The 13,549-nt window shown below is 35.2% G+C and overlaps 1 protein-coding gene across 9 annotated transcripts in view; it reads left to right on the forward strand.

Moving 5' to 3' along the window:
• The window catches only part of Csnk1g3 (casein kinase 1 gamma 3), a 67,524-nt gene that overhangs the window by 45,819 nt on the left and 8,156 nt on the right, over positions 1-13,549 (forward strand). For 2 of the 9 annotated variants that reach the window (XM_010627231.1, XM_010627232.1), the window contains exons 10-12: positions 1,865-1,960; positions 10,724-10,830; positions 11,266-11,289. In XM_010627231.1, the coding sequence (XP_010625533.1) occupies positions 1,865-1,960; positions 10,724-10,830; positions 11,266-11,289 (227 nt within the window). The remainder of the gene's footprint in view (positions 1-1,864; positions 1,961-10,723; positions 10,831-11,265; positions 11,290-13,549) is intronic. The other 7 variants (XM_010627235.1, XM_010627236.1, XM_010627237.1 and 4 more) reach the window with 4 other exon arrangements.

Here is a 13,549-nt window from a genome sequence, read left to right on the forward strand (position 1 = left end):
ATATATATGATACATATATTTTGTATTTAGCTCATATAAAACATATATACTTTTATATATACTTAAATACTTTTTCAGTAAATCCTTTAGGGAAGGCTTATATTAAATTTGAGACCTGTATATACAGATTCATAGAATCTGTAGAATTCATTATAGAAAAGTTGTATATCTAAGAAAAGCTCTTCTTAAATATTTGTTATCAGTAAAAAACTTTTAAGCTTTATGAGAAACTCACAGTTCATTATCGCCAAGGGGAATAGTAAATTCTTTCAAATGACTGAAACCTTCATAAACTCTCCAGATAAATAATTGATAATCTTAGAGTCAGTGAGTGAAGTCTCATAATTGTAACTAAAACATTAAACTTATGTAATTGTTTATTCTGAGGAGAGAGTGCATAGTTTTTACTACTTTGTCAGAGAGCTTTTTGGCCCCAAAATGTTTTGGCCCATTATGTCTCAATTTTAGCATTATTTTCAGATGTGTAGATTTAATTTTATGTAATTTACTTTATTTTAAGATACAAATCTGCTAAATTTTGGTTATGAATTTAGAGGGGTTAATGAAAAGACTGAGACTGTCATAATTGTTTTGATGATATGCTTCATGCCATGAAATATAAAATTTTGCATTGTATTATTTAATTTAGGAAACTATGCCAGAATGTTTGTTCATGTCTTATACTTGAATTTAACATTCTTCCCAAAAGGGTTTCTCTGGCCACCCCTTTTGCTTGGACTTCCTCTGGTCCCAGTGTGCTTAGCACTTTATCTTTGGTTGATAAAGAAAGCAAAGCCCTGAGATTTGTAGAACATTCATAATTGTAGTTAGAACTTAGTATTATTGGAAAAGCACTGAACTCTCAGTTGGAGTCCCTTCTGTACTTTCTGCAGCTCTGCACCCCTAGGAAAATGTTCAGTGTTTCAGTGTCTTCATGGATATACTCTCCATCTTAAATGGGAGATTTTAAACAACTGATGCAGAACCAAACATGTAATAACTAAGATACTGTATTCCTCTATCGTCTTTTTGTTAGTGCTGTCCACATTTTCCTGAAATACAGAAATTGACCCCCTACTAAGAAACTACTCTTAATTGTACAAGTAGATGGTTATTCATTTGTGCTTATTGTCGTACGGATTTGCCAGGGCATCTAAAGGCATCAAGAATCTTCAGCCTGTTTCATGGAAGTGGGCCTTTTAATTTTAACCAGATATAAAAAATACCGAGGAAGCAAGGGCATTTATATGTGTAGGATTGTCACGTTTTAAAAAAAGGTGTTTATTTCATATTTTCATAGTATTCTTTCTATATAAGTGCACCTCACTTTTCAAAGAATTTTCCTATTTTCTCCTCATATCCTTACAGTCAGAAACAATGCTAAGCAAGAAAGAAACATTTTGTAGGATTTTAGGAACAGCTTTTTGTGGATTGTCTTTTTACATTGTTTAAAATAGCTCCTCATGAGAAAACCAATGTGGACTTCCACTGTAAGAAGGTAGTGGATGACATTTTGGTACACTCATGGTTTATTTGGAGTGCTTTCATGGACATATCATTTTTTACTTCCCTGGTTTTTGATAACTTCATTTAGAAAATTAGCGGGGGAGCGTATGACTTCCACGTCCTTTTAATTCTTTATAAGGTTCTATTATACCTGTATTATTGATCTTTGTACAATTTAGCAATTTAGCTAAAATCCACATTTTATAGTATTTACAAAGAACTACACCTATGATTCAGATTAGTAAGAGTATTTTAAATTTCCTTTTATACATTTGTATTATCTATTATAAGGATGAGATGTTTAACATATTGGGTTTTTCTTCTTCCATGCATGCCACATGCATTAAATAAATGGCAGTCGGCAGACCACAGGGCAGCTTGGGACTCCCAGCAGGCCAATCCCCACCATTTGAGAGCTCACCTTGCAGCAGACAGACATGGTGGCTCGGTACAGGTATTTTCTGATTTTTGCATGAGTGATTATTCCCCAAATTTATACAACTAACCCTTTTTTGGACCTCATGGCATGATTTCATATCCTAATGGAAAGATTGTTGCTGAAGTCTGTCCATAATTTTATTCTTATGTTATTTAACCAAAAAACAAAATTAACATGGTCTAAAGAGACCCACAGGGATACTGAGTTTTTGCCTTTGTCAATTTTGCAACACTGTTTGTCATAACACGTTAGAAAAATGAACTACATTATTTGAAATATGTGTGTTAAGCTGGATTTTTCAATAATAAGCTAAATATTTCTTAGTGTTTTAAGTAATAGAACATTTTATATCTTTTCACTGACATTGCCTTCTTCAAACTTAATTCATAAGCATCTAATTTTTTCAACTTTAGTTCTTACAACCCTGATTTTTTACATGGAAAATTTTTGTAGAAAATAGATGGGGGAAATAATTTCTGTGGTACGTGTTTATTAAATACTCCCTAAATATGTTACAAAGATGTTTACACTCAAGCAGTCCCTCATATTTGGTTGGTTCCTCTTTCCCCTTTTTTATACATTTAGGGACAGCTGCTATGTTCTGCCCTCCTGTGCCCTCTAAATTTTAATCACTTGTGTGTATTGCAGAAGTAGGTCGAGATTACTTAGTCGTATCTTTTAAAATGTCAGTTTAAGGTAATATAAATGATAGCTTAAAGTAATGACAAGTGTTATCTCAAGCCATTTCATTTAGAAAGTTATGTTTTATTTTTTCTCCACATATTTCCACTTGAACAGTTTTCTATTATATTTTATCAGTTTTGTATTTTTAATATGTCTTTAATCAACTGAATCTATATTCTGGATTTAATTCTTTATTTAATTTCTAAAAATAAATTCGTGATTATATCTTATGAGCTCTCGTGTTTTTCTCACCATTAAATTTTAGGGGAAATTTGAATTATGTAATCAACTATTTTATAGAATTTTGTGGTCTGTAGCATTTGTATTAGTACATGGTAGAAGTGTTTGAATAGTTCTATAAAAGTCCAGAGTGAAAGACTCAGAGGCAGACAAGGGTACCTGAAATGCTAAAATTCTTCCTTACTTCAGTTCACATCCTTTGAATATCTGAATGAATAAAGTATGTTAATTAGCATAGTAAAAAGAAATTGTGTATGTATCTGCATATGCTTACATGTTTCCCAGTTTAATATCTATATTGTAGTATAAGGCGCTATTAGAAATCTTTCCTCCTTCTTTTATACCATCGCCACAAATTGATTTTCATAGCTACTTCTTTGATTCTTAACGGTGGCTCATGGGTTCCCTTTGGATTATCAAAGGGTGAATGAATTTAATTAGTTTATCATCTAAGGACTTCATGTTCTGTTTTTTTTTTCTTTCAAATTTTATAGAGGTATTTGTTCTTTTCTCATCTCTCTAAAACTTTTTTGTCTGCAGAAATGGTGATTTCATTCTGATATTCAATAAGTAATCAGTTTAATTACTGTAATTCTAGTATACATAGAAAAAGGATAGGTAAAACAAAAATTTATATACTGTAGTATTTTCATTGACTTTACGAATGTATTTTACAATATTCAACTGACCTGAAAAATAGATATGTAAGAGTTTGATGTTATTAAAATATCTAACACCCTAAGTAGGATAATGTCTGAGTTTTTTCCTGATGTCAAAGACCGAATTGATTAGTAATGTATATCTTACATACTTGCAGAATTATTTGAAATATTATGACACTCATGTACTTGAGCTAATGAAATTATAAATCAAAAGTATTAATAATAGAAGAAAGAAAAACATGTAAAATCTGAGTTAACATCATTATGTCGATCCTGAACAAAGGCAGAGAGGTAAACATTGTGTTCCTTTACGCTTAGAGATAGATAATAGATGAGATAAAGAGAAAAAAAATTTCGAAGTGGGTATCAGATCCAGGGCTTCTGGCGCTAGACAAGTGCTGTTCCACTTAGCTACATTACCCAGCCTTCAGAAAACTTTTTTTTACTAGTGAAAAATTGTAAAAGAAATTTGTCTTAGTTTCCTTATGCAGTGGTTTTTAAACTGTTGAAGAAAGTTGCACATACTGGCTTTGAGGGAATAAAATGGCTTTATGTAACAATACAGAAAGCATTAGTAATACTAAAGCTTACCATCAAATTGTTTCTTAGATATTTTAATTAAAAGTAGTAGTTATCTGATAACATGATGATACAGATTTTAGATATTTTGAATCAATATTTAATTGAAAACGAGCCATCTGGGACTGTGGCATTCCTTCGTGATCACTGCAGCTCTGTCCCATGGGACTGATCACTGTTTTCGGTGCAGCACTGTAAAGCATGCCAGGCTGTGTATAGTTGACACGCAGGATGAGTTCCCTTGCCATTTTTGACTTATAAAGAGGTCTGTAGATATTTTTAATTTCAGATGTACTTTTAATAAACTTGCCTCTTCAGAATTACTGTATCATAGACTGAGCATTCATTTACCAAAATGATGACATTGTGGTTAAGAGCACAACCTCTGGAGTCAGATCTGGTTAAAATTCTGTTTCAGATTGTTTATCAGTAGGAAAATATTAATATCTCTACCTCACCATTTTGTTAAAGTTTAATTTTTAAAAAGTAGCATGGGGCTAAAGCTTATCATTTAAATAAGTAGAATGCTTTGTTTTTGCAAATTAAGATGCATGACTGGTATTTTTAGCTGTCTCTCAGAAGCTAAGCCAAAAAACAATACTGTCAAATGGAATTTTTCTAATTTCATCCTATGTTTTTTTTTTAAATCATATGAATTTACAGCTGTACATTTGATAAACTGTTCCCACTGAAGAAGTTAAGACTACTATTCAAATATTGCAATTTTTATTTTGAAAAACTGTTGTTCTTTCTGTGTTTTGGAAAACTTCTACCAGAACCCATTGTGCCTGTATCCCCCTTTGAATCACTGACAGTGAGTATGGCTGAGAAGTTGATCCTACCACATTTCGTTTCCTGGCCATTTATTTTTCAGACAATATCTCTATAAATGATTTTTAAGTGCTAGCTTCCTTGAATGAAAGGAAGAACCCTTTAGAGGTTTCAGTCAGTAGAAGAGACTGATAATGATAACACAAAATGCTAGGAGAATATATAGGAAAAATACAAAACCTGGATTTAGTGGGTCAGAATTTCCTGGACAAAGTTAAATCTAAACTTCGATGACGTAAAGCATCAGTAGCAGTCAGCTGGAGAAAGAAGAAGGGTTGGGGGAGAAGTATACCAGACAGACAGAACAACATCAATAGGGTTGTGAGAAGTGAGACACGTTGCAAAATTGAATTCAGTCAGTGTGACGCGTGCTAAGAAATGAGATTGAGTTAGGTGGGAGACAAATCATAAAGGACCTTGAGGTCTTGTTATTCCGAAGATTTTGAGTAGCCATCGAGCCAGTTAAATAGAGGACTACTTGACTAGATTAGACTTTTCCTGTAGAGTAGATTGAAAGGAGAGAAATCTGAGTCAGGGACACAGCTATCAAAAGTGTGTGGCTGGGGGAAAATAATGCATAGGAGAGATGAAGAGAAACAAAATCATTTAAACATAATTAGAAGATACAGTTTAACTGAGTTTGGGGACTGAAGGGAAAGAAAGTTCAATGGTGATCCCTTTTTGATATATTTCTTCCTGTCAAATCAGGTTTTCAAAATTAAGTTTTAAGATGTACCACTGGCAGCAGATAGATCACCACTGTGATCTCTAATGCTGTTGTCGCTGTGCCTTTCACTGTAGCATGGCCCCATTGAGCTCATTGTTGTTTGAAGAGAGGAGACAAATACTGAAGGCACTATTTACTGAAAACTATTATGTATTATAATTCCACATGGTTTGGGATTCTCTTATAGTTAGGGAGCCTTTGGTTTGAATCTACTGGGTAACAGGATTTTTGAACACCTGAGGGAAAAGCAGGAATAGAATCACAAATAGTATGAAGGGCATGTTGTGCAACCAGGCACTGTTGAGGAAAATGAAAGATTAACATTGTGTATGATAGATATTTTGGCCATTGTAAGATCTGAAATACAAATACAGGTGATGTTAACAGAAAAAAGATTAGACAGAAGTATCTCACAGTGGTAAAAAATACAGAGTACATTGTTAAACACCAAAGGAATGATAGGAAGACAGTCTAACTAGTTTGAATTGCTTATATTTGAAAAGTGTATTGATTTACCTTTAAAATTATTGACCTCAAAGATATGTGTTGTCTGTGTACTTAAATATATGAGAGAAACTTTTGAAATTAGGTGTGACAGGCATCTGTCTCCCTGCCTACCTGTGGACTGTTTTCCCAACACATCCTCTTAAACTGTAATACTGAAACTTGAGTCTGGAGTCTAGTTTCCTTTTTATTTATTTTTTTAATCTTAAGAACTATACTAAATTTCTTGTCAAATTGGGAATGTCAGAGGAAATTTCTTTAAGAAATTTAACAACAGTAAACCGTAAAACACACGAATTATTTTTGAAATGTCAAACCTTGGAGCATCTATCATTTTTATATATTTTATTAAAAGAAATTAGCCTTCTTCACTTCAAATTATAATTCTAGAAATGTCACCTAAATTGAATAATTTTTAAGAATTTGTCTTATGAAAACTTTGTATGTTTTCCTGGTTGATTAATTTAGGCTTCCAGGGATATAATGACATTATAACATTATATTTTCATTTTTCCTTTGTAAAAATCCTTTTGTAAAATATATTTCTAACTTTATTTATTTATTTGGCTTTTTGAGACAGGTTCTCACTATGTAGTTGAGACTGACCTGGAACTCATTATGTAGCCCAGGCTGGTCTCGAACTCACAGCAATCCTCCTGCCTCAGCCTCCTGAGGGCTGGGAAGGATTTCTAACTTTAAATGAGAAAGTATTAGTGACATGGATGTCCTCTCAAGTCTCGTGTGTCTAGTAGGCAGACTTCCTGGAGGACAAAAGCAGTTTTACATCTTAACTCTGATGCTATATTGACTCTCTTCTGACCCTGTAGTGTTGGCCTCTTTGCAGAGGTTTAGGAAGTCTGAGAAACCCTAGAAAAATTACATATAGAAAGATGTTACTTCGTTCTGGTCTGGTTCTGGTCACCCAGGTAAAGTGGGATTAGAAACCTTTCAATAAAATATTATGTCAGAGTTAGCTATGAAGTCTTCTCCTGTGAGCTGAAGTAAATCAGATTATATTATTTCAATACATGTAGTTGCCATTGCTGGAGAATATGTAGTTACTATTGTTGGAACTTGAAATACTTGAGTTTTAAATTTTCAATTATGTAAGGAAATACATGTTAGAAAAGATGCCTGTAATTTGAGGTGGGGTCCCTCTAGCTACCTAGGGCCAGGGAATGCAAAAGAAAGAAACCTGTTGCATAGTATGCTGGTCAGTGAACTGCCTTTACTCACTACATGCTATAGATAATGCTAAGTATAAGAATTTTGCTCCTTTCTTATTTGAGGTAAGGACTCTGACTTTTTTTTTTCAGCTTTAATTGAGTTTATTGGTACATTTTAGGGATAAGTACAGTTACATTCATTGTTGGGATCTTGTACCTCCATATGACAAGTCTTGATTCTCATTTTTTCCCCTTACCCCTGCCATCCCTTCACCCCCTCCTCCCCTCCCCATCTACAAACACTTTATTTGCATCTTTTCATTCTCTCACATTTTTTTCTTTTCCCTTATTACCCTTCCCCTACTCATCCCACCTTCCCTACACCTTTAGCTCCTTTTTGGCTTTTTTGATTCAGGGTCTCGCTATATATTCAGGCTGGCGTTGAACATGTGGTGATACTCCTGCCTCAGCCTCCTAAGTTCTGGGATTACAGGTGTGCACCGCCATGCCTGGCAACGAGTTTTTTTTTTTTTTTTTCGGTACCAGGGATTGAACTTGGGACCTTGCACTTGTGAGTCAGGTAGCGGAACCACTGAGCTACATCCCCGACCCCGGGCAACATTTTTGAAATTAAGAATAAAGAACCAAATCGTATTCAATAATTAGAGCAAATAATTATTTTTTTTTCCTCATTGAGTTTATTGGTACATTTTAGGTACACAGTACAGTAACGTTCATCCCTGGGATCCTGTACCTTTACATGACAGGTCTTGGTTCTCATTTTCCCCCTTGTCCCTGCCCTCCCTTCACCCCCTCCTCCCCTCCACATTTACAAACACTTCATTTCCATTTTTTCATTTTCTCCTATTTTTTGCAAATAATTATTTTGAAATGTTTTCAGAAAGAAGGAAATAAAGAAAATAATTGACAACAGAATGACTGAAAGGGGGAGACCGGTGCCCTAGAAACAGAGAAAGTCACTTAGGTGTCAGAGTGTTGCACCCTTCGGTTCTCCGAAGATGATCAAGGTAGCTTTGTCAGCTGCACGAATGCCCTGCTCGTGTCTGCACACGCACTCCATGTAGGGTGTGTGAGGCAGAACTGCGTCGTTCACGGTTTGGCTCGATGTGCTGATCGTTCTGATTGCTTTCTTGCAGTTGCCAGTAGTAGAGTATCAGGTCCACGAGGAAGGAATTCTTGTCTCTTTTGTTCACTGCAGCATTCAGGTAGTGGGACAGTGCGTAGAGTGTCACCTACTCACAGTGACAACGTTTGAGTTAAGGGTTCCAGGTTCTACACGTGAATCCTCTTCCCTTTGGTAGTCACCCGCCCCACTCTCTCGTGCCTCGCTTTATATATTGTTTCTGATAAAAATTAAATGTGGAGGAAGTATTAAATAGGATTCTTATATTCACTTTGGTCTTTGAAGTATGGGAGGATGGTAGGACTTTTAAACAGTCACAGGAAAAAAGAGGCAGTGTGATATGTTTAGTTTTGGAATTGCTGAGTTAGAGAAGCTGAATGTGGTCCAGCTTACTGTGGCTGAGTGGTTGGACTTTCCATACAGGTGATGATAGAAGCCACAGTTACAGGAGAAACTTGTAGTTCATGAGGGCTGCCATACTCTCTTGGTTTCTTGCTGTATATCGGGCCTTGTGCACTGTGTATATTGTACATGTAGGTATATGTATACTTCATATGTTGAATTCATTTCATCCTCATAGCACCCGTGTTAGATAGACACGGCCGGCTCTCATAGTTGAGAGCACTGAGGTTTAGCAAGGAGTGTCATTCCCAGGGTCACGTGGCTGCTAAGTGGTAGAGCTGGGTTTTCGGTACAGATCTGCCTTCATCCAGAGTGACCGCCTGGTGCCACTTGATAAATGCTCACAGAATACACTTTATAGGACTCACTGGAAACTTTCAAGAGATTGCTTAAATTCTAAAGTTGAGACAGAAGAGGTTAATGAATAAAATAATGAGAATTTTATAAAAATGCAGACAGGTAGGTTTTTTTTTTCCTTCAGTGTTAGTAATAAGAGGAAAGAAAGAAATAGAACCATAAGGTGAATTTGTATGGCCAAGAGAATTTGGAGAAGTAAGGAATGTTACGATTTTTCTCTTTAGATTTTATTCATGTGTGCGTGCATGTAGGGTTAGAATACTTGTGTCCCTATTCTCTGATAGCAAGGAACAAGATGAGCTTCCTCTTGTTGTAAAACTTAGTTTTGATGCAGACAGAATGTTAAAACTAAAGAAAGAAAATAGAGAAAGCAAGCAAACATCACCACTAATAAATACAAAGAATTAAAAACAAGGTATAATATGAGACTGTTACATGCAAACTTTGGATTGTATGATAGAAGAGGCCTGTCTCAGGCATTCTCTGCGAAGCTGAAGGACAAGAAGAAAGCTAGAAAGTGGAAAGAGTGCTTTAGGCAGTGACAGTAGGTGCTGTTACAATCTTCAGTGGTGCAGAAGTTTGACATTGGAGCTAAGGTGAGGGTAGTATGGGATGAGAGAGGCAGGCAGATATCAAGTTATGTGAGACTTTGTCAGTCGTGGGAAGGAGTATGGATTGTATTCTAAGTGAAACAGGAGCCAGCAGTCGGCAAGCTTTAAGCAGGAAATTATACCCTGTATGATTTACATTGTAAAAAGAGCACCCTGGTTGCTGTGTGGATAATATATTCATTTTACTTGGGGTACAAGAAAAGCAGAAGATGAGCTAATGCTTTTGTTTCTATTCTTATAAGAGATTTATGATGGCTTATGCACTGGAGTCCTAGAATTAGTAGAAGTGATAAGAACTGATTAAATATGGGATATTTTGAGGGGAGAATTGAACAGGGTCTCCTTACAGATTACATGTGGGGTTTAAGTCAGAGAAACCATAGTGACTTCTGCATTTGAGAGTGAGTGATGTTGCCATTTATTTAAATAGGCTGTATGAGATGGTGACCTGAACGTGGCTGTGCATTAAATCGAATGCTGCCTGGGGAGGAACAATACTAAAAGTTGTACTAGGGAGATCGTTTATGATGGAGCAATGAGCCAAAGACAGTAGGTACACAGGAGGGAAATGATTGAGACTTTAGTGTAGAAGTTATGAGTTCAAAAGCATAAAGGAGCCAGAAGACAGAAAACTTTAAGTGGAAATAAACTGAAAAGCACATAAAAGATGATTTTGATCTTTATAAAATTTCTAGTCTTTATTACTGTATTCAGTTATGAACCATACCTACTAATTGTTTTGTATTCCTCATAATTTTCTAATTTAAATACTTTAACCTTTAATTACATGTATGACACATGTGAGATATATCTATATCTATATCTATATATATGAATGACATGTGTATATTTTTTCTTCTTTAAAAACCAGGTTGTAAGTTCTACAAATGGAGAGTTAAACACAGATGACCCCACTGCAGGACGTTCCAATGCGCCCATCACAGCCCCTACAGAAGTAGAAGTGATGGATGAAACCAAGTATGCATCAGTTTTGTTTTTTAAATTCTTTTTCTTAAACTACGCATGTGTGAGATTTATTGTCACATGTAATTATAGGTGCATGCCAAATAAGTGGTATACAGTACTTATTTTAATCATTAAGTTTAATAGAGTGTTACTCTAGAAAATATTTTAATGCAAAATGTAGTTATGTAAGAACTGGCTAAAATTCTCATTTAATATTACCCCTTTTGTCTGTATGCATAAGAAACATTAATTCATAGAATGCTGCATGCTTTACTATTAGTTTTACTTTTAAAAAATTAAAATTAAAGTTTTGCTGCTTGGAAAGGTGAAGCATGAAAAACAATGTGATTTCATTGTGGGCTGTTTCTGATGATCTCTTTTCTCTCTCTCTCTGTCTCTCTTTTTCCCTTGTTTTTTGTTTTTTTCTTTTCTTTCTTTTGTATATAGCTGCCAGAAAGTATTGAACATGTGGTGAGTTCTCAAGCATAGGCAGGCAGAAATAGCTCCATTGACTATAATTTCAAAGATTTAGCGTCATTTTGGATTTTAAAAAAACCCTTCTAAACATCAACATTATGATTGGTAAAACATTTAAAAGTATTTGCTATTAATATTAACTTTGAAAAACAAGATGTCATTGTTCGAGGAGCTCTTTTGCCTGCTGCGACTATTTGCTTCGAATGACATAGATACGGAGGACTTTGTAGCTGCGTAGATGGCATGCCAGCTCTGCTTGTGCTTGCACATTTGTTTTGTAAGAGAGTTTTTATTTGATATTTTAAATAGAAAGGTTTTAAGCTTTCTTTTTTGTGTTTGTAATTATTGAATACATATAGCAGATAGTATCACTAATATACATTTACTAACCAGTTATCATTGTCATTGAATACTGTATTGATAAATTTCATGATAAACTATGAGGCGAGTAACAATTCCTGATATTTGCAGATATTTCGAAAAAGCAATGTTCTAACACTGTTAGTACTAATGGTAGAGAATTTAAATTATTTTCTGACATTTGTCTTTAGTTGTAAGACTGTATTTAAAAGGCTTTTCTCACTTTCACAACAAATTTTGAGTCAGCCTGGTGTGAATAAAGGAAGTTGTTTAATCTATTAAATTTTGAAGCATTTTAGTTATATCCAGAAATTATGTAATTTGCTAATAACATGCTCATTTGCTGGATGCAAAAAGAGGAAAATTTTGTGGGCATTTCTTTTTAAAGAGCAGTAATTACTCATTTTCATCAGTTTTGACTCTAGAATTTATTGACCATGTGACCAAATTTAGTGTATTTCAGGATGTAACTAGCTGTGTACTAGTTAGCTATGTACTTTTGTGTTTTTAACCAAAAAATAGAAATACCAGTTTATGTTTGTGAATTTTAGGTACAGTTGTGAAAGGTCAGCAGTGGAGTTGATAAGAATACTCATGTCCTTTATAGTTAAACAGAGGTTGTAGAATATTACTTCTGCCACTTACTTATTACTTTTCTTAAACTTGTTTCTTTTCCTGAAAATGATGCTAATAACATCAGCCTCATAAGTTATTGGGAAAACTAAATGTGGTAAATCTCTGATGTTTTGTCTTACATGTAGCAGGTACTCAGTGTCTGCTGTTATCCCTACTTATTTCTTTATTACCAGCTGCCTGTGACCTGTATCATTTACATTTTTCCAGGCTTGTGCGTCTTCCATTTGTGTTTCCTATTTTTATTCACATACCTACATTCTTCTCTGTAACTAGCTGTGCTGTGTTCACATCTTTCTAGAAACTTTGCTTTCGATCAGATCTGTATTTATCCATTTGCTCTTTCAACAGTTCTACTGCTGAGATTTCAGAGATACCTGATACTACTCTTGCTCTTAGATTACAAACAGGAAAGATTGTAGTTGTTATACCACTTATTAATATATGATACATATTGTTAAAAAGATGTAAAAAGCTTAGAATTTGTAAAGAAAAAGATGAATTTCTGGTCGGGATGATTGGGGAGCACTGTGTAGAGGTGGCTCTGAGAGGTGACACTGGTTTATCCAGTCGGGGTGAGCATAGGGACATGTGTTTATGGGTGTGTGGGTCTCTGGAGACCCTGGAGGATGAACGAGAAGAAAAGGACGGGGAGCTGTTCCTGACAGCACTGCTCTCCCTTTTCAGAATGTCTTGTATTTCTTGGCAGGACACCAGGACCCTTCATAATTTTCACAGTTTGACTCCTTGCAACCTTTCTAGTCCATTTTTTCATTCCAAACCTTATATTCCAATAGGATGAGTCTGACTTTGCTATATTATTCCGTTTATGTATCTTGTACCTCATGCAGCGTTCTGGATTTTTTGAGAACAAGACCCTTTTAATCTTCGTGTCTCCAGCAGCTAAAACATACCTCCACAAATTATTACTAAATAATATGAATAATGTGCAATACGTATAATGTGGAATATGTATATTGATGGACGATCATGTGACAATATAAATAAGAGAAATCGAAAACATGCTAGGTCACAAGCCAAAAAAAGGCTGCGTGCCACAGGATCCCACTGAACTCCAGTGCCCACAGTAGGCACAGGAATGGGATGTGTTTGCCTGTGTCAGAGAAGAGGAGGGTGGGAATGACTGCGTAGACAACAGGGTTTCTTTACGAAGTGATGAAAAAGTTGCGAAGTTCAGTGGTGGCAGTGGCTGCACGGCTCCTGGGATAGACTGCACACCCCTGCATTAGACACTTCGAAG

This window comes from Fukomys damarensis, unplaced genomic scaffold (genome assembly GCF_012274545.1).
Source record: "Fukomys damarensis isolate Sample0158 unplaced genomic scaffold, DMR_v1.0_HiC HiC_scaffold_3, whole genome shotgun sequence".
NCBI classification, from domain to species: Eukaryota; Metazoa; Chordata; class Mammalia; order Rodentia; family Bathyergidae; genus Fukomys; species Fukomys damarensis.